General features: G+C 42.3%; 1 protein-coding gene across 3 annotated transcripts in view; it reads right to left on the bottom strand.

Annotated features, from left to right (window-relative positions):
* Mct1 (Monocarboxylate transporter 1) overlaps nucleotides 1-24,574 on the bottom strand; it is a 120,735-nt gene that overhangs the window by 32,580 nt on the left and 63,581 nt on the right. For all 3 annotated transcript variants that reach the window (XM_071597939.1, XM_071597938.1, XM_071597941.1), the window contains exon 2: nucleotides 7,744-7,863. In XM_071597939.1, coding sequence (XP_071454040.1) covers nucleotides 7,744-7,863 — 120 coding nt within the window. The remainder of the gene's footprint in view (nucleotides 1-7,743; nucleotides 7,864-24,574) is intronic.

The raw sequence follows: 24,574 nt of genomic DNA, 5'->3' as shown, positions 1-24,574 counted from the left end.
GAAAAAGTAGGAAGAAGCGTAGTCAACATAGAGCAGGTAACGAATAGATTATTACTAGTAGAGATAAAAGCAGAACCGACGAACTTGGTTATTATTCAGGTATACATGCCACCGAGTAACCATCAGAAAGAAGAGGTCGTTAGGATATACGATCAGTTAGAGGACATAATCGCGTGTGTTCCCGCAGGGAAACATTTGATAGTGATGTGGGATTGGAATGCGACGGTAGGCGAAGGAAGAGAAGGTGATGAGGTCGGGGACTACGGCTTAGGCACGAGGAATGACCGCGGAGAGAAAGCAGTTGAGTTCTGCAGGAGACAGGGGTTAGTCATCACCTACACTTGGTTTGGACACCACAAAAGACGCAATTATACATAAAAAATGGCAGGTGACTCAGAAAGGTATCACCTAGATTATATCCTGGTTAGACACAGGTTTAGGGACAGTGTGATAAATTCGCACAGCTTCCCGGGAGCGGATGCGGACTCTGACCATAATTTAGTTGTTATGAAATGTAGCGTCCATTTCAAAAAGATAAGGCAGGGGCGGCGAGTTAGAAAATGGAATGTAGAAGCATTAAATGGTTTGAAAAGGAAGGAATACAAACAGGCGGTGGAGGAAATCATGGAGGATGGTAAAGACATTAGTACTATCGAAGAAAAATGGGAAATGATCAAGAAAGGGTATCGAAAGCCGCAAAAGACACTATCGGAAACGTTAACACTAAAAGGACTAGGAAACCATGGATCACGGATGAGATGATTACAAAGATGGATAAGCGGAGAAAATGGAAGAATGCCAATACAGAATTAGGCAAAATGAAGTACAAAGAATTATACAATTTGCGGCGGGCAACAAATAAAGTAAAAGAAGCATGGTGGAAGACGCAGTGCGAGGATATGGAAAGACTACAGAGGAAGGGTGAAATCGGTGCGCTGTACCGCAAAGTTAAATCTTTATCAGGAAGTAAGAAACGGAGATCTATGCTAACAGTTAGAGATAAGGCGGGTAAGGTAATAGTTGAAGCAGGAAAGATCCAAGAGAGATGGAAGGAGTATATAGAAGAACTGTATAGTAAAGAGCATAGACCAACAAAGTTAGAGATAGAAAAGGAACATGACGTAGAGGAAAATAGCTTAGGTCCAGGCATACTCGACGATGAGATAGAAAGGGCATTAAGGGAGATGCAACTAAATAAGGCCGTGGGGGTGGATAATATTCCCGCGGAACTATTGAAATGTTTAGGAAAATGTAGGAGGAAGAGGCTATATGAGCTGAGTCGTAGTATCTATGAGGAAGGAATCTGGCTGGAAGACTTTGTGAGATCAGTTTTAGGTCCTATTCCGAAAATGGTAAAGGCTACATCTTGTGAGGACTACAGGACAATAAGTTTGATATCCCACGCAGCTAAAGTTGTCCTCAGGATCATAAACAAAAGGATAGAGAGTAGGGCAAATGATTACGTAGGGGATGATCAGTTTGGGTTTAGGAAGTGGAGAGGTACACGTGATGCCATTGCAGTAACGAGATTATTAATCGAGAGTAATATAGAACACAACCAGGAGGTTTTGCCTGTTTCGTACATTTCGAAAAAGCGTTTGATAGAGTGAATCGGGAAAAACTAATGAGTATTTTGCAGAAAATAGGAAGAGATTGGAGGGAATGGAGGCTAATCCGCAACCTGTACATGTCTCAGGTGCGAGTGGGAAAGGGGGAGTCCGCATGGGCAGTGTTAGGAAGAGGTGTAAGGTAGGGTTATCCATTATCAACGTTTCTGTTCAACCTGTATGCAGAGGAAATGATTAAAGAGGTATGGGAAGAACTGGAGGTCGGAATGAAGGTGGGCGGGGAATTCTTAAAATCAGTTAGGTTCGCTGATGACCAAACTTTAGTTTGTCAGTCAGCCAAGGGGTTGCAGACATTGCTTAGTGAATTGGAAATTCAGTGCGACAGGTATGGGATGAGAATCAATATTAATAAAACAAAGGTTATGCGATTTTCTAGAAAGAAAAAGGCTAAGGTAAACATTAAAATAGAAGGGCAAAAACTGGAGTAGGTAGAACAGTTTACGTATATCGGTAGTGTTTTGGACCAACACCGTCAAAGTAGTAGGGTCGGAGGGAGAAGAATTGCGCCAGGCAAAGAGGCTTTCACAAGGAGGAGGGAGTTGATGACAGGGACGTTGAGTAAGGATGTTAAGAAAAGACTCGTAAAACTTTGATATGGAGCGTAGCTATGTACGGTGCGGAAACGTGGTCATTGAAGCAGGAGGATAGAGGTAGACTGGAGGCTTTTGAAATGTGGGTGTGGAGAAGAATGGAGAAGGTGAAATGGGCAGAGAAAAAACAAATGAGGAAGTACTTGGTATAGTGGGCGAAGAGAGAGGTTTCTTGGGAGAGATCCTATGGAGGCAGGAAAAGTGGATGAAGGGGGTATTGACCGGCAGAGGGATGTTGAAGACTGTGGAGATGGTAGAGTGGAGATTGTTGGGCAAACGAGGAAAGGGAAGGAACAGGATAGGGATGTTGGACGGGATGAAGGGAGGAAGAAAGTAATCAGAGCTGAAGAGGGATCTGATGAAGAGTAGGATGTTGTGTTTTACTTGGGGTCACAAATTATTTAAATAGTAGTTATGTCCATCGAAAAACTTACCTTAACCGGTAGATTACCTAATAAAATAATAAATAAAGTGCATTGGAATAAATGAAGTGATGAGTAATGAGCTTCAGAATATAATCTCTGCATATAAAGAAGTTAATATTGATAAAAGTTAACTTAAAAGGTAAAATGTAAATGACGCCACGAGATAGCGGAAGACAGACACATTTAAAATTTTCATTTTCACGGCCATTCAAAAGCAGAAAATTCAAAAACACAAATGTTGTAAATGAACCACGAATAAAAATTTAAATGTTAATTGGACTTTAAGTGGTAAATATGGTGGAAGGTGAAGAGAGGGGATTGTTGGGAAAAATCAAAAGGAGGCAGGGAAAATGCATGAGAAACATATTGATCGGCAGTCGCATGTTGAACACAATAATAGGGGAGAATGTTAGGCAAACGAGGAAGGGGAAGGAATAAGAGATAGCGATGTTGGACGGAATGAAGGGAGGAAAGAAGTATAAGGAGATGAAGTGGGATTTATTGTAGAGTAGGATCTTGGGTTGTGTTTTCTTGGGAGATACAAGAGAATTTTGTAGTATTTTGTGTCCATCCAAAACCTACCTTTATCGGTGGATTACCTATAATAATGCTATTCATTCTGAATACAGAGTACTTTTTGAAAATTATTTCACAAAAAGTTAAACCTAATGGCCATTAATGAAAGGTTTCAAGGCCTGATTGCCCGGCTTTAGATATGTCACTTTTTCTTGTTAAGATATCATAAGAATACATAAATTATCCTAGCAACGCTGAAAATGGACTTAAAACTGTTGCTAGATTTTACTTAAAATGCAATGATTTCAACATCCATAACTTGTTTCATTCCTCAGTGTTTCTTATTATATCGTGAAATACCACATCCTATGGAAAAATATCCTCAATAAACCGAGGCCGTAAACTTGATTGCCAATGGGTGTTTCGAGGGATAAATAAAAACAGCGTGAAAATTTAGTTTAAACTGGAAATCACAAACTCATTCACTCGGTGGTGTTTAGGGAAACAGTGACCCTCGTGAATTACACACAAACAATGCTAAAATACATGAAGAAATACCTTATTCCCGTAACCTACCACCTTCCCGAGTGTGACTGGCACGTTCTCTGGCATACCAGAAATCCTTGAAAACCTTGAGTTTGCGAATAAGTTTGATTCACAAGAGTCACTGTTTCCGAACACACCAGAGTGATTTAGTGACTGGGAGCGTGAACGTGGGTCGTTTCGTTTTGATTTTTCATTCCTGGGTATGATTGACGGGCCACTAGGATTGGAGAAATCCTTGCAAACCCTGAGTGTGTGCGACTGCAATGAGCGAAGGCCACTGTTTTTCCTCAACATACCCGAGTGATTGAATGGCTATGAGCTTTGTTTCCTTTTCGTTTATTTTTGCATTGTTTATGTGTGATATCGGTTCACGAGGGTCACTCTTTCCCAAACACATCTTTGTGGTCGAGTTTGTGATTTTTGATTTCCTCTAACTTGTCACCTTATTTTCATTTCCCCCCCAAAAAAACCCAGTGGCAATCAAGTTTACGGCCTTGGATATTTCTTTTTCCCATTGTTTCACGACCATAGGTACGTTGGTTTTACGTTAACATGTTCAGATAATTTTAAGTTGCCCCCGATGCATAAAATTACGAAGGATGTCTTGAGCATAAAAAAATAGTTTGGAATCATACGGTAAAAAACGTTTCAATCATGTTTCAGTGCGTTATAGCTGTGATATCTTCGCATATTTTTATGCAAATATTGGTAAAGTAAAAACTGCATTCATTGGGATTTTTGAGTCACGTCATGTTAGTTAAGCCCAAGTTTCACTTAGCGCGCAGCAACTGATGGTATGTTAAATTTAATTTATCCTAAGGATTACGGATATCTCTGTAAACCACTGCATCGTCGGCAAATAAACGCGGCTTCCTCTTGATTGCCACTGAGTAAATGTCTTTAATGTAAATTAGGAATAAAAGTGGTTCGATGACACTTCCCTGGGAACACCTGAAGCAACTTCTGTTGCATTTGAGCAACCCCATCTATCAGACTACTCTTGGAACCTGGCTGATCTTCTTGATTGTGCCTCTTCTGCACCCCACGCCGAATGCAAACCCACGAAGCTAGGGTTGTCGAGCGAAAGAGCGGGGGGGGGGGAGTGCCTTGCGTCCGCGGAGGGAGTCAAGGCACTCACGGACGCAGATTTCCCGTGGTCCTCTCGAGGAACGAGTGGGGCGCGCCATTTTGCCCAAGGAGGACGACGGCGCCAAGCGGAGACCTACGCAATTAACTGGCACCCCGTCCCGTTGCCTAATCATTATTATAAATGTGTGCCAATATGAATGAAGTGCATGTTTTGGCGCTGTGATGGATCCCACGGGCATTCATTCCATTCCGGTGCTCTTTCCACTTCGGATGCGACAAGAGGGAGAGGATTCTTCACATCGCGACGAAAAGATTGATTGGTTTCGTCATCGTCTTTCCATGCGTATGTAATGCAAATTCATGCGATTTTGTCGGTCCTCAGGAGAACTCTTTCGTGGATATATTCTCTCAGTTTCGTGTACGTTGACCTCCGCCATTCCGTCCAGCCAGGGGAAATGCTCATCCAACACGCACGCCTCTTCACTTGGTTTCCAACGTTTGGGTTAAACGTTTTAGTTCCTTGTATGATTTCTAAAATATTCAGTCCTGGATAGGTTTAGAATTTCGCTATTTCGGAGAATCGTAAATTTTTCCCGCCGTGCTTTGCACGAGGGCACTTTAGAAGCTTCGAAATTCATTATTCTCCTCCCGTTCAATTTTTCTCTTTTTCTCCTTAAATTATTTCTTGAAAGAGCGACGTAATGAATTTGAAACATATTACTATTATAATATCTGACGTTCCAAAAAAGGCCGTGTGCTATACGTTTTCCAAAATTCACAATGTCTACGGACTTCTCCTTGAAATTCATGCTGAGCCTGAAAAGGTGCGTTTGCAAATTGGTCGCATGGCATGGCAAATGGCCAAATTGATCGATTGATTTTTGAGAGCGCAAGGGTATCGCGAGGATTTTCTCCACCACTGGCGTTTTGGGGTCCAGTGAGGTTGAGAGCCAAGGGGCGGCAGGCGTTCGTGAATCATAATCGGGTGGCGTTGTACGACGGCAGTTATTTATCAACCTATGGATTTCGGGAGACCGAAAAGTGCCCGAATGACATCTTGTGTGGGTGCTGCGAACTATGTTGATAAGTGGCGACTTATCAATGATTTTATCAATTAAAGAATGAAAATGCCTTTTTGAAAAAAACACGCCTACGGACGATTCGTCCCCCGGCCGAAGATACAACGACATTTCGATTTGGTCGGAAATTTCCGATTTTGCAGCCCAAGACGTTGCACTGGATATCGTGAAGGAGCTACATAAAATCGGAGTGCGTGAGTTACTTCCTCTCGCAGGTCACGTTCTGTGAATAAGTGAGAAAAAGAGTGGGAAAAGTGACAGTCGTTTGAAATCAAACTTTTGGTTTGTCAACTCGTGATTGCGACGCATCGAAAGTGCTCTCGAGGGTCCTCAAAAGTGACGACTTTCAAAGGGCCCAGTCCCCTACGATGCACTCTTCTCTGCTCGTGCGACGGCATGTTTCATCGCCGCGACGAGGCTCTGTCGTGGGCAGAGGAGGAGGTTCATGGCCGGCTCGCCAGCCCTCTCCCGCCAGGTAAACAGCGGGGTCGGACTAGACGCGACAAATTTGGTGCTCGCTCCGTGTATCGAACGTCCCTTTTATTAGTACGCGGAACCCAAACGTGAGCCAAACGAACGAAACTGTTTTCGAGACGGTGTGAGAAAAAATAACAAGATTCGGTTTATTTGAAGCTCTCAGAGATGGCGTTACATCAGGTTCGGTGGGAACAAGTGAGAAGCGGAAAGTGAAATCCTCGCGCCACAAATAGAACGCAGGCTCATCGCGCCCCGGAAGCAATTAGTGCGGTCGGACGATGGAGGTATCGTCCACACGAGGTTCTTCTATCGGTCTCTGGGGGATATATGCGCTTGGGAGCATGCCCGGGGTTACTCGTTGATGGGGTAGGCCATTGAGGAGGAAGAAACTACGAGCGAAACGAATAAGACACCTGCAAATGCGACAGGCGATGTCGCCCGCCTCTCGTGTCACGTTCGCGTAATGCTACATCAATGCTCTCTGTCGACGAGACTTCCAAATCCTTCATCTTCCAAAGATCCTCGACCAAATTCTCTCATTACTCTCCTGGCCTTGTTAACGACGCTTAAATGCATATATCCCTGAAATACGAAATGTCAACTCCCGCGCTGATTTCTGATATTGGGCCCCAATGAAACGCTGAACGAAGTGTTAACATACTCATCAGCGGAATATTCATTTATAAGGCTTGAAAAATAATAATTATTCCTTTTTCTTGAAACCCTACGAGGTAAACGGTGATCTCGAAAAATGATCGATACCTCTTTGTTAGTAAAAGGTAGATGAGGATGAAGAAGCCACATACGAGATTTCATTTGCCATTCACTTTCATGCCAGAATTTGTTTTGGCGTTTCAATGAGCCTCGCTTATTTGTGCGTCTCAACGAACAAAATGAATTCCTGTGCATACTACCGCATTGAAAAGTGAAATCATTACAGGATAATTTCGCTCTATTCCAAATAAATCTCGAATTGAAGTGACAAATGCTCTTCTTTTGGAAAAAAATGTGAATCTTTGGATTAATCCAACTAGGATTGACGATTTAAAAATCTCCCACTGTGAATTCTGAAATATAATTGGACTGAACCAACAAGTTAACGTCACTCAAATATCTGCGAAATTGGGTAATACTAGTAGGTTTTGTAATTTAATTGAAGTGATTTTTATAACTTAATCTTTTATGGAGCACCTTTTTTAGTAATGACGCAAATGGTCAATGTCAAACCGAGCAGGTACCTAGATTATGATCTATCGTGCTTATGTCATTGATCAGACGATGGATCTGTTCAATTCTTGAACTCGATTCTTAAATAAGTGATAAAAACATACACTGCATAATATTTCCGAGTGGCGTGTAAAAATGCGCCGAATCCGTGGCAATGTTTACTTACCTGAGCAGAGGGTGACGCCCACGAGGATGGAGGCGATCCATGCCGTCTTCCCTTTTCCCTCCTTGAAGTAATGAAGGAACTCAAGGTAGAATATTCCGAAAGAGTACGTAACGCCATCGGCTGCAATTATAGAGAGAGAGTTGGATTAGATTCGGGGGAGTCGAGCATTAAAAGTGCAGCAATATTCATGCAATATTCTGCAGTCTGATAGTACTATTCAGTTTCAGCAGCTTCCGCTATTATCTGTTGACATTAACTCTTCATAATCCGTTTAGCACATTGGCGGATACGAATGCAGATCATTCGAATGCGCCCCTTAGCGCTCACCTGGGTCAATGCCATTTGGTGTGTTTGTTTGTCACTTTGGGTGCATAGTCGAATGCAAATCCGGGCGCATTTGACGTTCAGACGAGATTCTCGTGGGTTCATGGCCCACCCAGAGCTTTCGGTAGACAATGCGTGAGGAAAAGTTGTCTTAATATGTAAGGAGGGAAAATATATGCATCGAGTGATGCAAAGAAGCCTAAGCGAGCCAAGGGCTTCGAATGAAGGGAGGGGGGAAGTGGAGTTCCGCAGAAGTTGGCCCAACCCATGGAAAGTGCTGGGTGTCCGGACTATGGCAACCATCGAATCATACACACTCTGTGAATTGCACGTGCCACCACCGCAATCGTACGGCCAAATTCATACATGTCATTTGACGAAAATCATATCAAAATTGGGCGTCAAACCAACTTTCGCGTGTTCTGGTTTATTTTGAGAGCACAAAACTGATCGAATTCCTGCCGGGCTACATGCGTGCATGTATCGGGATAAATATGGCTAAAGAAAAAAGTCATCTGCGGCTTTATAATACATTTAGTTTATAGTTACTTAAAGGGCATTAAAATGTTCGCAAGTACACCGTCGATATTAGAGAAGACTCTTAAATGTGTTGGTAAAGCCTGCATTTATGTTAGGTCACTGGTAAGGTAGGCTGGAAATTTGCTCTACTATATATTTCAATGATTTTTCACACACTTTTAGATTTTGTGAATCATGACTAGGTTTAATTTCGAGAAGATAGTGGATATTTGAAAGAGGAGAGTGTTCCTCCGTGAGAGCTCTTCATTCACGATGGAAGCGGGGAATCTTCAAGCATGCTTGTCTTCATCAAATGAGGGTTCGTTTTTGGAAGGACCTCGGCGCTGTACATGTACTACTGCATTCCTTAGCCTGCATATGATTCGGCTAAAATATTTTCAAATCCCATTTTCGGTAGTGCAATAACTCATTCTCTTTCCCTTCATGCTTTCTACTCTCTTTAATGTCACCGCAAATTCATCTCTATTTCCCCCCTCTTCCACCCTTCCCCGGTGCGTCCCCCATCGACATCCCACTGCCAATCCTCTGCTTTCCCTCGAAATATCCCCAGCAGCAGAGATTTCTCTAACCCCGCCAGGGCCTAGGACCCCATCGCCTGTTTTCCTTTCGGTTCGTTTTACTCTTTCATTCCTCGTAACACACGTATCTGAAGCCTCCACCAATCTACGTTTATGCTTTTGCCTCAACGAACTTGCAAAACTATATTCAAACTGCATTCCATTTCACTCAATATTTTTTAATTTTTCAAAAGCGTTTTCTCCCTGTGACGGAATGGAAAGATAAATTCGAGAATATGGAGAGTTTACAGAGAGAGTGCGGAACGACAATCACTATGTAGGAATGCGAACGCACCGTCAGGGTGCCAGAAAGGAAATTTCGTTTACATCACTAGCGATGCAACGGACAAAGTATTAGTCGAAGAAGGAGAAGCTCTGACGAAATGGAAAGGGTATAGAGAGGAACTACGGAGAGTTCAGACGACAGACCTTTAGATTATTTTTATTATTTACAGCGGAATAGATAATTGGAGTCCCACAAAAGTTGAAAGGCCAATAATATTAATTAAGGATTGATAATACGAAAAATACAATACCCTAAATTTAGATATGGCCACTTTCCGACTACATTTGAGCTTCCTTGGATCGTCAGAGGGTTTCAGAAACTTGACGAGTTTATAATGCTTTTATATTTAGTTACACTTTATGCAATATGCCTTGATGTTTTAGACATTTTACAACAAATGCTATTTTACATATTCGTTAAAAACCATTTTTTTCCTTAAATTCTTTAAGAGTGCAATATTTTCACATTTACGGCCTTAATTCAGGTGCCTCGGGTTTTGCAGGACCTCGGGGCAAAAATATTGCTTGGTTCGTTTTTTCATAGGATCTGCATCAGTGAACTGTTATTTTGTAATTTCGAATAAAAATAAAAGTTAAAATTAATATCAAAATATTATGTTTATAACAGGAGGGTTGAGTGGGATGCTACACGAAAATACTCGTAAAAACTTTTATATGAAGCGTAGTAGACTATGTACGGCGCGGAAACGTGGTCATTGAAGCAGAAGGATAGGAGGCGTAGATTGGAGGCTTTTGGAATATGGGTGTGGAGAAGGATGCAGAAGGTGAAATGGACCGAAAGGGAAACAAATGAGGAAGTGCTAGGCATTGTGAAGGGGGATGAGAGGGGTTTGTTGGGAGAAATCCTATGGAGGCAGGAAAAATGGATGAAGGGCGTATTGATCGGAAGTGGGATGTTTAATGCTGTAATAGAGAAGAGAATGTTAGGCAAACGAGGGAAGGGCTAGAACAGGGGAAAGGGATGTTGGACGGGATGAGGGAAGGAAGTACACGGAGATGAAGACGGACTTTTTGTGGTTGGAGAGGCAGTTAACGGAGTTCTTGTTGGACGAAGTTAAGAAATGTAGCGATGCTCAGTCTACGACATGTCCATCCCTCCCTGCCTTCAACGGTAGAACGCCAGTAATGATAAAAATCTTTTCGTTTGTCACACATGACCACCCTCATCAACCCTGTTGCCTTAAATATGAAATACATGGGTGACTCCAAACCTCACCAGCGATGAAATTAAGGCCATAAATATTATTTTCAAGAGAGAATTCTCTTGAACGCGATGCATTAGATATGGGAATCAGATCATGCATTCTTTCACATACATGGTACCCTGCAAGCCTCCACTCGGGTGTGTGGCATCACACACCAACCACCTTTGACTCAAAACGCGGTCCTCCCTTTGCGCGGTCGGACAATGTTATTCTGATCCCTTATCGTTTGTGGAAAAAATGACACCTTAAATCTAGCTGTTCTACACTTAATCTCTCTAAATTTATTGGCATGATCTCTCCTACCGTAGCACGATGGGGGTAATAATACATTTTCAACATCACTGCTAAAGAGACATCCTTCCAATTTATTCAAGAGATTTAATCTGTAATTTAACCCTCGCTCCATTGAGTGATTCTCAGCCTAGCTGCTCTTATATTTTGGGTACGCTACTAAGTTTATAATAACCACGTTTCACAAATCTAGCTCATTTATGCTGCACGCGATACAATTCGGCAATCGATCCAACTTCGTGGAGGATCCCATATACTAAACGCAGCATATTCTAAATGAGGCCTAACCAGCGAAGGATAGAATTGCTCTTTGACCTTTTCATCACATTTACCCAGTCCTCTTCTATCAAATCCTAATTTTTTGTCAGCGTGTCCACATGTTCTCCGTATATATATGATTAAGCCCGGAGAAAAGAGGGCAACGCCCGAGTATTTTATGGAGTCTACACTTGGATTTCGGTATTCATGATGCAGTGAGTGCTCTGGAGAGAATGGGTCTTTTTCCAAAACTTCATCACTACGCACTTTTTTAAGTTTAATTCAATTAATTGTCTTTATTACTTCATTAGTTTTAATTAAATTCATCAATCAGAATGAATATTGCCAGATACATTGGGCCGAAAGAAAAGAAACGCTGAAGTTCCAGGCATGAGTGGCACGAGGAGAAAGCTCTTGGGGGGGTGTGGCGGCGCGGCGAGAGGAGGAAGGGCATTGATTGGCCGCGGGATGTCGGCGTCGCAGGGGAGCGGGTGGAGGGAGGCGGGGGTACGGAGAGAGGCGGCGGAATGGAGGGAGGTGGAATGGAGAGAGCGAGCCATCATCATACGGTCAAATATGGCATTTGAAGATATTTTGTGCAATGTCGGTTAGGAGTTGGGAGTGCTGTAATATGCAGAGTAGGGGGTAATCAAAAACTGCCCATACCCGAGAGACCACTGGAATAAAAGTTAGCAATAAAAACTGCGACGAAATATTTGAACAATCCGAAAATAAACTATAACGTTACGTCAACAGGAATGCCATGAAATCGCGCGCCGTGCCTCGATGACATTTTACGGCAAAACCCACGTTGGGGCTTGCGGGCTCGCTATAGTGAGCGAGGCTGTCTAGTGTGAAAACCCAAAATAAGACGGTTAAGATTTGTACATTGTATCCTAACTAACCTTTCAAGATTCAGTTAAATAAATAAATTAGGGATAAGTAATATTTAATAGTGAACATGCTTTTCAACTGTGCATCAGAACTGTCGAGATTACATTCACGTTGCATTGCCGCAGAAGTCGTTCTAGGAGAAGGAGGAAATAGACCTGAAGACAAGGGTTGTAAAACTAGCAGTGATTGTATTGAGGCGCTGTATGGACATTATTTGGACTACAATTCATTCGTTTCAACCCGGTGCTATTATAATAGGAAACAAGAGACTTCACGATTAAAAAATAACAAACATAAGATTACGAATCGGAATGGGTCAGCACACAAACAAAACTGTCACGAAAGACGAAGCTTTGGATTTGAATTGTATTTCATGGAGTTTTCAAATTAAGCTGATTACTTGACATTTGAAAGAATTTTATGTGTTCTATGACGCAAGAACCTCCGCTACCTAATAAATGTTTTTGCTGGATATAGATGAGCTTAATATTTGTATTATACGAGTACTTGCTTCGATGGGCGCATTCCTTTTCGCTGACATTCCAATGCAAACATCTGGCATCTAAAGTAGTTGTCGCCAATCGCATTGCCATTGACGTAATCCTAATATACTCACTTTAAAAATATATCTCTTCAGTATTAATTGTCTTTTCAGTAGTGTTTTTGGCATTTCAGAAATCGTCGTCATATCATAGGAATCGGGGAGGCGGCTAGAATTGCAATAAGTACTTCTAAAATTAAGTTCGCTTGATTATATCTTTAAATAAACTTTTCATTTAATGTGCTAAGTGTTTCCCGATGCACTATAGTGCCATTGTCGGCTTGGGCTTTTTTTGGGCCCTGCATTGGGAGCTGCATGCCTGTTCTGGGCTGTTCTGCAAGTCCTCGAGGGTGCCTCCTCGCCCGGGGTGGGAGGGGGGGACCACCCCGGGGGTCCCTCCCCCCCACATTGTTGCCCACATGGCGCCGTGGGCGTGTTTGGGCCTGCATATCAATGGTTACGCGTCCGTGGGCTTTTTATCTCGGGGCCTGCGATCCGCGTGTCTGGAGCGCGCTCGCCTTGCGTCACGCGGAAGACAAGTGCGACAACGAGGGCGACGCCTACGCTCGCCACGATTGGACCGATGCCGTGAACCCGAGTCGCTCCGACCTGCGGGACGATGGGCCACGTCGTCTGGAGAATCCTCAGGGACATAAGAGCCATGCTTTTCTAATGAAGGCGTTAGTCACTGAAGTAAAACAAACGCTATCTTTCCATCAAATTTTTAATAAGGTACGACTAGTTTCAACGCATCGGAGCCACCCTCAGGTATTTGGTGGAAAGATACATTGTGATTTTTTTACTCCGGTGATAATGGATTTCCACAAAGTTAAACCTGAAAATATCGAATTTATCAAGACTTTGGTATTTGTTTTACCAATCGACTGGGTGTAGTTTTCGTATTTAGAGGAAATAATCAAAAATATTTCGGTTGCGATAAACAACAAAGATTGACGAATATGTTATGACGAAAAATCACGTTACGCTACTTCCACATTGGGCAGCTGGAGGTTGCGTCGAGCTCACTACCCATTGCTGAGGCATGCCTATGTTAATAATCTAGCGGGCTAATTACCCGGATATTGGTTTCGAGGTGAAACCAGAGAGAGCCAGTTCCTTCCCCTCTTCATCTTTTTGGTTTTTCTACGAAGTCGCTATGCCCATAAAGTTACGCCGAATGCGTTTCGATGTGGTTTCATGAAGGCATCAGCCGGAATTCGCACCCAGACCCTCCGGGCTCTGCCCACCGCCTCAACTGTGGATTCCTTAGTTTTTTGTCAAAAGCAGTGAGTGCTTTGACACAGAGGCGATTGACGCTTCCCGAATTCCTCAGGCTGTGCCTCCGTTATCTAATGTGTGTCCTTCCTTGCTGGGACCTCTCAGAGTGCGTGAAGCCGGTTATCGCATCCGTGGCTCAATGCGAGGACTCTCGTCCGCACCTCTCTTCCCCTCGAGACGACCTTGTGTTACGGTCAACTCCCGCTTCGTCAAGTTCCTTCCGGCGATATTATTTATTCGTGCATTTTAGATTGACGGATTAAACTGCAATCGTTGCGGAGTAACCCATCCCCGAAATTTGTCGAGATCCGGCGGCGAATTGGAAAAGTGAGTCGCTCCATCGGATCAATTCACACCGTCTCTCCCGTTGAGGGAGTGGCCGCGCTCTCAGATAGGAAACAAATTCATTTATCATTAATCGACCGTTGAGAGGCGCTGTGCTCGCGTTGCGCGACTGACGACGATGGGAGTGCACCAGTGATTAGCGGGCGGCCGAGTGGGAATCAATCCCCCGTGCACTCCCGAGTGAAGCGCCAGCAACATACTGATGCCCTCCATCACTCCAGCATCTCTCACTCACCCTCTAGCTGGCGCCACAACGCCCGTGCTTTACATGGAGACGAGAGTGTATGAATATTGCAACCGAAAATACTGCGCTGAAATGTCGCCTTAAATTTTACCATTTCGTCCGAATACATTGTACCACGCAAAATATATTGTTAGACAAACCTAAATACTTTGGTATCAATGAGAAAATAATTAATTGGATCAGAGACTTCTTATCAAGTCGCAAAGAAATAGTAGTCTTCGATGGGATTTGCTCCACACCCACATTTCAAAAGCCTCCAATCTACGTCTATCCTCCTGCTTCAGTGACCATGTTTCTGAGTCGTTCAGAACTACACTCCATATCAAAGTTCGGACGAGCCTTTTCTTAACATCCTTACTCAACGTCCCTGTCATCAACTCCCTCCTCCTTGTGAAAGCTTTTTTGCCTTACGAAATTCTTCTCCTAACATCCCTGCTACTTTGACCATGTTGGTCCAAAACACTTCCGAGATATTGAAATTGTAAATAACAATTTCGCTTTTCCACATAGCATTTTTTATTTACGACCTAGGTTTCGTTATGGTATAAAATCCTCTGGAAACCAGACGATGTCATTACGAAACCTAGGTCTTAAATAAAAAATTTCTATGAGGAAAAGCCAAGTTATTTATTTTCAATTTCAATATGAAGATTTTTCACCAAGTGACGCCAAAAACTCTTTTATTTTACTCCCAAGATACGTAAACTGTTCCACCTGCTCTAGTTTATGCCCTCCTATTTTAATGTACAGCCTCGCTTTCCTTTTTCTTGAAAACCGCATAACCTTTGTTTTACTTATGTTGATTCTCACCCCTTATCTATTTCCCTGAATTTTCAATTTTAATAAAATTGGATATTTAATACAATTAATACAATTTCCGGCTAATTTCATATTCTGAGCATACGAATAAGGTATACAGCTTATACACAGCCCCAATTGTTTCCCACACATTCCATTACAACTGGAATGTGTGGGAAATGTAAAACAATGACCCCGTGAAAATATCTACAGTTATTTTTTTCTTCTTAGTCACTGCTTATTGAAGAGAATTTATATTGATTCTCATCCCATATCTGTCGCACTGAATTTCCAATTCAGTCAGCAATGCTATCAACCCCTTGGCCAACTGACAAACTAGAGCTTGGTCATCAGCAAACCTAACTGATTTTACGAATTTCCTTCTGACCCTCATTCCTACCTCCAGTTCTTCTCATGCCTCTTTGATCATTTCCTACACATATACGTTGAACAACAACGGTGAAAATGGGCAACCCCGCCTTACACCACTCTCTAATACTGCTCATCCGGACTTCCCGTTCCCCAATCGCACCTGAGCAGTCTGAGACATGTAGAGGTTGTGGATTAGCCTCCTTTCCCTCCGATCTATTCCTATTTTCTGCAATATACTCATTAGTTTTTCCCAATTCACTCTATCAAACGCCTTTTCGTTGTCAACAAAATAGATCAACACATCCTGATTGTATTCTCTATTCCTCTCGATAAGTTATCTCATTGCTGCAATGGCATCGTGCGTGCCTTTTCCCTTTACCTGGACCCGCCCGTGGACAAGTGGAGGAGTTATGCTCCTTAGCCACAGGATCTCTGGCGATGAAAGAAGCAAGATGGAAGTAGAATGGGAATGGCCAACGAGGCTCTCCTTTCAGCAGGAGCCACTACTAATGGCTAACAGTACGTACGGAGTGGACATGAGGAAGGGATGCGTGAAAAGTTACGTACGGTATCTACTTGTATAGAAAGAAAGTATGGCGGCCAGCGAAACTTGGTGCTTCCGAAGAATGGTGAAAGTAAAATGGATGAGTCATGAGGGAATGAAGAGATTGGCAGGCTGCAATGCAGATTTGAGAGCTGCAAAGAGCAAGTCCTCATATTGAGAGTCCGTGGTGCTGCAATGACAGTCTCTCAATATTGTGCAGTGATAAATACCATTGCCTCGCTTCACATACGCCGCGGCGTATCAGATAAAACTAAACACTGTAGTTTGATTACTTCGCTTCTAGATACGTATCCTTGGAGATTTAGCAATATGGGATGCAAATGATCCGTCATGGGGCTCCTGCCAGACACCCTAGCGTTGGGTTTCCGGGTTCTATGCGACTATGGATGATTTAGATAAAGGATGTACCGATAAGTTCACCAGGGTAACACAGACAGCGGAATTTTTAATGAGCAATAGAGATTGCTAAGTGCATTTCATTTCATGCCCTCACTGTTTTCCTGACACACTTCCTTCCCCCTTCAGGGCGCACATGTTATGAACAGCGGGTCAAATCAGACACTGCGGTTTACCACATGGCCTATAAAACTAAAATGTTATCCTTGGAAATCTCTAGAACATTGCAAATTCCGTGAAAACTAAGTGAAACCTTTTTTGCCAGCGTAAGATATAGGAATTTTAGTGGGGCAAACGATTAGCTAATCTCTTTACCCGATCCCAAAATTTTAAAAATTGGGAAGCAAGAATGCAGAAGGACATGATACAAATCGAGAAAATAGGATCCAGGAGTGAAGAGATTTTGGGAATGGAGATTTCGGTTCTCTTTCGATGATTGCGAGTCTAACAGTTGAAACGCGTGTGACCTTTTGATTCTTAGGGGTCGATCGATTGCCTGAAGGCGGCCGTCCGTCGCCCTCTTCGCTATTGAAGTGGTGTGTGTCCCTTCCAAATGCGAGTGGCAGAGACGGCGAAGGCATTGTCCACCGCATCGCATCCATGCATCGAACTTTCTAGAGGGGAGCAGTGATTTAGGGCATTCGCGGTTTGAAGCTTCTTCCTCGCATGCCACCCGAGTTCATCTCTCCTTCAATCAGCCGAGGTGGATTATGCTTCCAAGTGTCGACTGGCAGGGCGGTTGATTCACATCGTGCTATTTATATCGCGAAAAATACAATCAAATGAATAGCATATACTCCGCGCCCTCGTTACAACTCTTCGGGAGAATGAAGCCATGAACGTTCGAGTGACTGGGACGATCAGCTGTGCGAGACGTGTTTCTAATATGTCTAAAATACAAATAATATGACGATATTAACTGCCCTTAAATGGGAGCGCAAATTGGCTATTTTGCACATTGCATCTTGAAGCACATTGAAATTAGCCGAGGTTTTTAATGAATGGAAAATCCTTCGATACTAGCATCGGGCATTGCAAATTATTTCAACCCGTCGTCATTTAAGAGAGATGCGCTGGACGATGAGTGGTGGTCCACAAGTTGCTCGATTCAATGATTACCGTTATCCTGGTGTCTGATTGGAGCACAGGGGAGTGAATTGCAAGCTTGCCGGATTCAGCACTGGTCTAAAAGTCCAAACGGCGGGCGAGGATTCCCTCCGCGGAGGAGCCGGAAAGAAGACGGATGGGCTTTCGATTTTCTACGCATGTAAATGAAATAAGAACCACAACTTAGGCGAACTTAAAATGAACGTACCTACGGTCATTAAACGATGGGAGACGAAAAAAGCCACGTTTACGGCCTTGGCTTTTTCGTTTTCCAACTACGACTAACTCTTAGGCAAGTAACCTTTTTGTGTATTCGTTGGATATGGTAAGTAATTTAGAACACTCTGCTCATTAATAGAAATGCAATGTGACTTATTATTCGACTAAGAATGACGGATTATCGGTGGTTTCTTAATAAAATGAATTATAGATTGATCAGAAAAGACTGTGACCTGAGGATGTCGACTATTCGACGAAACCAGTCGTTTGAATAAATTACTGTGGAATCTGCAAAGCTTTTTGCGGATCATCGTGAATTCAGAGTTTGAAAACATCAAATCAATAAATAATTGATGTTTTTGTCATCTGACGAAAACGCTGTACGAATTCACTTGTACTGTAATTGAGTGTATTAAACAATGCATTCCATGAAATTCTTCGTTGGCTTCCAACGAAGTGCTGCGATTTTAAAATAAACTTTAATTGCCATTTTTATAAGCAATAAAATGGTTCAATTATATTTTGGAAGGTGTAAATAAGATTGAAATTACCGATTCCGATAGTATATGGTGCTTTTGCTCGTACTTGTTTAGTTCGCGAGAGGTTAAATCCATTACCCTCACTCTTTGAGGCTTACAATGCAGTCGGAATAATTTTTTGTCTACTTATTTCTTAACTGAATGAGAACCCGTGGACGAAGATAACTGGAAATAAAAATTTCACTGCAGAAGATCCTGATTAGTGCAGGGCAGCTTGACTGGGAATAGATACGCGACCACGGAGATTTCGCTTCCCGTGAATATTTTTTTCGAATACTTGAGAAATATATTTCAGTTGAAAAATTAGCCAATCTGTAAAGGTTAGGTTCAACAGATTCAGGCTTGAGGTCGTGGAAGTTCATCATAATGAAATAAGGACAATTTGCACTTTTCCACAGTTTATTTAACGTACGACGCGTTTCAACTCACAGAGTCATCATCAGGTACAAGACAAACTAAATAGTAAGGAGACCTTATTTATATGTACAGAAGATGTGGTTGGGGAGGGAGAGTCGTGTAGGGGAGAGGAGGAGGGGGGGGAGGAGAGGCGGAGAGGTTATAAAGAGCGAAAAATGGGGGGTTAATGACAGGAAAAACCGCAAAGTGGGGGACAAGGGGCTGGAGTATCGGGAGCGGGTTGTTGTATAGCAGGGGGTTAAAGGCTTAAGGACATAGGGAAGGAATTATCAGTAGGAGATAGTGGGGGGGGGGGAAGATGGGTTAAACAGGTAACTTTCTGGGAAGCAGAGCCCACTGCTGGTTTTAGTGGAAGGGATGAGCCACGTGCTGCGAAGGGGGGAAGGGGGGGGGAATGCACTAGTTAATCTTGGAAAATATGATGACCGGTGGTAGTGGGCAGTGGGAGACCCTGACAGGGGGGGGGAGAGAGGAGAAGGTAGGAGGGTGAAGTCATGAAAGGAGGGGCAGTAGGATTTTGATTCTTGAGTTTATTAATCGTGAAAGGGATCTTGAGGAGGGGTGAATGGTTCACAAAAATTTGTTCATTTAGGAGAACATTGTGGTCCTCCTGCAGTATTTCCAATTGTTCCAATGTGTCCAGTTTCATCCCCTTATTCTCCAGGTGGAGGATTTCCGGAACAAACTTGCACTCATGTGATGTCCTTATTAGATGTTTGGCTAGGAGAGACGTTTCATCCCCTGATGTACAGCATCTCTTATGTTCTTTCACTCTCGTGATGAAACCTCTCCCAGTCTGGCCTATGTAGCACTTTTCACAGGAATCACATTTCACTTTGTACACACCGGATTGAAGGAGGGGGTCCAACTTGTCTTTATTTCTGCATAATATCCTCCCTAGTGTGGAGGGGTTGTAAAGGGAAATGTTATATGTATCTTTGGGGAAACGTCTGGCTAATTTGTCCGTGAGGGGACCAACAAATAATAATTTACACCACTTTTTTGTATTGTCTTTAGCGGGCCTAAGAGGGCAAATTTTGGAAATGGAACTAGTGCATTCCCCCCCCTTCCCCCCCTCGCAGCACGTGGCTCATCCCTTCCACTAAAACCAGCAGTGGGCTCTGCTTCCCAGAAAGTTACCTGTTTAACCCATCTTCCCCCCCCCCCCACTATCTCCTACTGATAATTCCTTCCCTATGTCCTTAAGCCTTTAACCCCCTGCTATACAACAACCCGCTCCCGATACTCCAGCCCCTTGTCCCCCACTTTGCGGTTTTTCCTGTCATTAACCCCCCATTTTTCGCTCTTTATAACCTCTCCGCCTCTCCTCCCCCCCTCCTCCTCTCCCCTACACGACTCTCCCTCCCCAACCACATCTTCTGTACATATAAATCTGACAACGACGTTCATGCAATTTCCATCGCTGAGACTTGGCTTAAGCCTCATATGCCTACCTCATCCATCGACATTCCTGGCTACAACTTCTATCGACATGATCGTATCGGCAAGGGTGGTGGAGGCGTAGGTGTCTACGTGAGAAAAGATCTCTCATTCAAAATTATATCAAAAAGTTCTTCCGTTTACTGCAAAAGACCCGAGTTTGCATTCTTAGAGATAACCTTCAACCTACAAAAAATTCTTTTAGGCATAGTTTACCGCCCACCCAAGATAGGTTATTTTTCCGACTTGGAAGAAGCATTATCTTCCCTCATTCCGAACTATGACCATGTTATTATTACTGGTGACTTCAATGCCAACTTTCTTTCCTCAACTCATGACTCTAAAACAATTACTAACTCTATGTCATCCCTCGGTCTTAGTATACTTCCCCTAGAACCTACCCATCATACATCTTCATCAGCCACTTGGCTTGATGCAATAATTACAGCCAACCCTGACAAAATCACAACATATGGGCAACTTTCTGCCCCAGGAATATCCATGCATGATGTGTTATTTTTAACATACTCAGTTAGATGTCCTAAATTTAAGCAGAAATTCATTCTTACTCGCGATTTCAAGTCCATAGATGACAAATACCTGGTATCCGATGCGGCTACCATTCCATGGCAGTCTATAGAATTCATCAACGACATAGATAAAAAAGTAGAACTATTTAATACGTTCTTAAATGATCTAGGAGACAAACATGCACCGTTTAGAAAAATCCGACTGTCCAAACCACGCTCCCCTTGGATAACAGATGAAATAAAATACTTGATGCGTAGGCGTGACGCAGTCTATAGCCTGTTTAAAAAACATAAAAACGAAAATGTATTCAATATCTACAAAAAACTGCGTAACAAAACTAAACAAGTCATTAGAAATTCCAAAATCAGATATGCCTTCCAAATATCTAAAGAGCCCCCGTCACATATTTGGAAAAGCTTGAAGTACCTTGGTGTTGGAAAAACTAAAAATCAACACTCCCTACCTGCTGACATTTCTCCAGACGACCTAAACCGTTTATTCACAACCCCACCGACGGAAATCGACTTTAATGCAAAAAATGAATACATATACAGTTTGCAAAATTCTGAACCAACTCCAGTTTCTGCTGGAAGCTCATTCAAAATTTCTCCCGTCACACAAATGGAAGTCCTCCAGGCCCTCAAAAAAATCAAGTCCTCCTCAGATGGAGCTGACGGAATTTCAGCTATTCTCATACAAAAGTTACTTCCCATTGTACTTCCTGTTTTAACTCATATCTTTAATTGGTCTATTTTAACTGAAACATATCCCTCCCTCTGGAAACGTGCCCTCGTCCGTCCCATCCCCAAAAAATCCACACCCACTAACATTGCTGAATACAGACCAATCAGCATCTTGCCTCCTTTATCAAAAGCATTCGAGAGACTCATTCACGAACAAATTTCAAAGTTTCTGAATGAAAATAACTTACTTGATCCTCTACAATCTGGCTTTCGGTCCTCTCACAGCACAGCTACCGCTCTCCTTAAAATAACAGATGACATCCGACTATCCATGGATCGCAAAGAGGTGACAATAATGACTCTCCTAGACTTTACCAAAGCCTTCGACTCTATTGACAAAGATATTCTCTTAGCAAAACTTCAAAACCTGAATTTTTCTTCCTCGTCTTTACTGTGGATTCGCTCATACCTAAGTAACCGATTCCAAAGTGTCACTACACCTAATTCATCCTCTAACTGGCTTCAAATACACAGGGGTGTTCCACAAGGATCCATTCTTGGACCTTTGCTTTTTTCCCTGTATATAAACGATATTAGTAAATGCATTTTAAATTGCAATCATCACCTTTATGCCGATGATTTACAAATATATCACCATTCCCGCCTTCAAGACCTACCTACAATTATAAACGAAATTAATGCAGATCTGGCTGCTTTGTCACTATGGGGAATAAAAAATTTATTGAAAATAAACCCAATCAAAAGTCAGTCCATCATAATTGGATACCATAAAATACATTCTAAAATAAGTATTGATAAACTACCACCACTAAAATTGCAAGGATCTATCATACCATACCTAAGGACAGTAAATAATTTAGGCTTAACCATAAATGAAACATTATCTTGGACTGATCATGCAATTGCTATCTGCAGAAAAATTAACTCATCCCTGCATTCACTGAAAAGGTTAAAGCACATTGCTCCCCCCTCCTTAAAGATGCTTCTTGTGTCCACTCTTCTCATACCCCACTTTGATTACTGTGATGTAGTATACCAAGACCTTTCAGGCGAACTAAAAACCAAACTCCAGAAGACCCATAATTCCTGTGTGCGGTTCATATGTGATCTTAGGAAGTACGATCATATTTCCGACTCATTTAATAGAATATCCTGGTTAAAGCTAGAAGGCCGCAGGCATTTACATATTCTTTCACTTCTCTACGGAATACTTTCAAAGCACACCCCTAATTATCTATACAAAAACTTCCTCTTCATCAACTCAATCCACAACAGAAATACCAGGGGTAATAACAAACTTCTTGTCCCACACCATCGCACGGAAATCTATCACAAATCTTTTCTTGTTACAGCATGCCGTCTGTGGAACTCTCTCCCAGATGACATAAAGAACTCTTCATCAACAACAACATTTAGAAGAGCACTTCACAAGTTCATTTTCCTCAGGTACTTAACTTAACCAGTATCCCTCCGTCATTCCACTCAGCTGTTATACAGATCACTGTGTCTACTTTGTTTTTTACCCTGCTTTTTGTTTTGTCATCTCAAGCGGTAGGAGTTTGCGTAATTATTTTTAGAAACATCACGCTTCTCATTACTCCGCATGTGTTGTCAATGTATTTAATTTCTCCATTTCAATTTCAGTAACTTAATAATATGTATACTCTGTAAAAATGATTGTTACAATGTACATGTATCTTTCCTCTAATTAATAGGGTTTCCGCAGGTTTTTCCCACTTCCCTTCTCTTCGTGGGTGTTTTTCCTGCGTGGGTTTTTACTAGTTGAGCAATGCCACGCTCTCCCTAGCTTTTCCCACAAACCTCATTCTTTGCTTGGACTTTCCTCATTGTTATTGTACTCAATCTTCACTGTCATTTAATTTGAGTATTTGAAGGAGTATTCTTAATTTATATATGTATATGTATGTATGTATGGGTGTGTATGTGCGTACTTATGTATGTATTTATGCATGTGTATGAATGCATGTATGTATGTTTTATGTGTGTATATGTATGTGTGTGTGTGGATATGTATGTATATGTGTATGTATGTGAATGCATATAGGTATATATGTGTGTGTATGTGTATGTATGTGTATGTGTGTGTCTATATATATGTATATACTTTTTTCTTTTCGATGTGCAAATTTGGATTAATGAATTTATGTCTATCTCTATGTGTTTATGTTTAGATTTGAATGTAACTGTAAGTTTAAATGGCTAATATAATATGTATATGACGATGGGTTAAATGGAAGAAGGGACCATTTGGTCTCAATTTCGCCCAAATAAAGACCGCTATCTATCTATCTATCTATCTATCTATAAATAAGGTCTCCTTACTATTTAGTTTGTCTTGTACCTGATGATGACTCTGTGAGTTGAAACGCGTCGTACGTTAAATAAACTGTGGAAAAGTGCAAATTGTCCTTATTTCACTGTAAAGGTTACTTAAAAAAGGAGATCTAACGCGTGAGGGGATTGTGGCAGACTCAATGACGGAGAGGCTTGGGCTCGGCCCGTGCCACGGCAACCACAAAACGAATGAACCATGACGCCATCGGAAACCAGCGGATCTCGTGATAGTCGTCGATGCGCTCTCGATCCCATCGTCCGATAAAAATCTCCGGAGATCCCAATGCCTTACGTCGCCAACTCCGGAATGGGAGTTCTCATTGACGTGACTCGGGCGCACGGATTTCGTAAGCGCGAAAGAAATGGACCAATTCTTATCGGGTTATCACCGTGTACGGAGAGGATTGAATCAAGGCGAGATTACGGCATCAGGGAAGGTATCTTGAAAATTAGGGTATTTTCCAAGATAAGATAGGCGTTTCGCAACGCGCTATTCTTATGTCTCACGGAGACGGAAGATGCTTGGTTTGTTTACTTATCAGTAATTGAGTAAAAACAAAGATGGAGGTCGACTCACGATAAGATAATTGGAACAAAGTAGATAG

This window comes from Hetaerina americana, unplaced genomic scaffold (assembly GCF_022747635.1).
Source record: "Hetaerina americana unplaced genomic scaffold, ioHetAmer1.1.p SCAF_9, whole genome shotgun sequence".
Taxonomy (NCBI): domain Eukaryota; kingdom Metazoa; phylum Arthropoda; class Insecta; order Odonata; family Calopterygidae; genus Hetaerina; species Hetaerina americana.
Note: the sequence above shows the minus strand (reverse complement) of the source record. Positions and strands in the feature narration are given on the sequence as shown.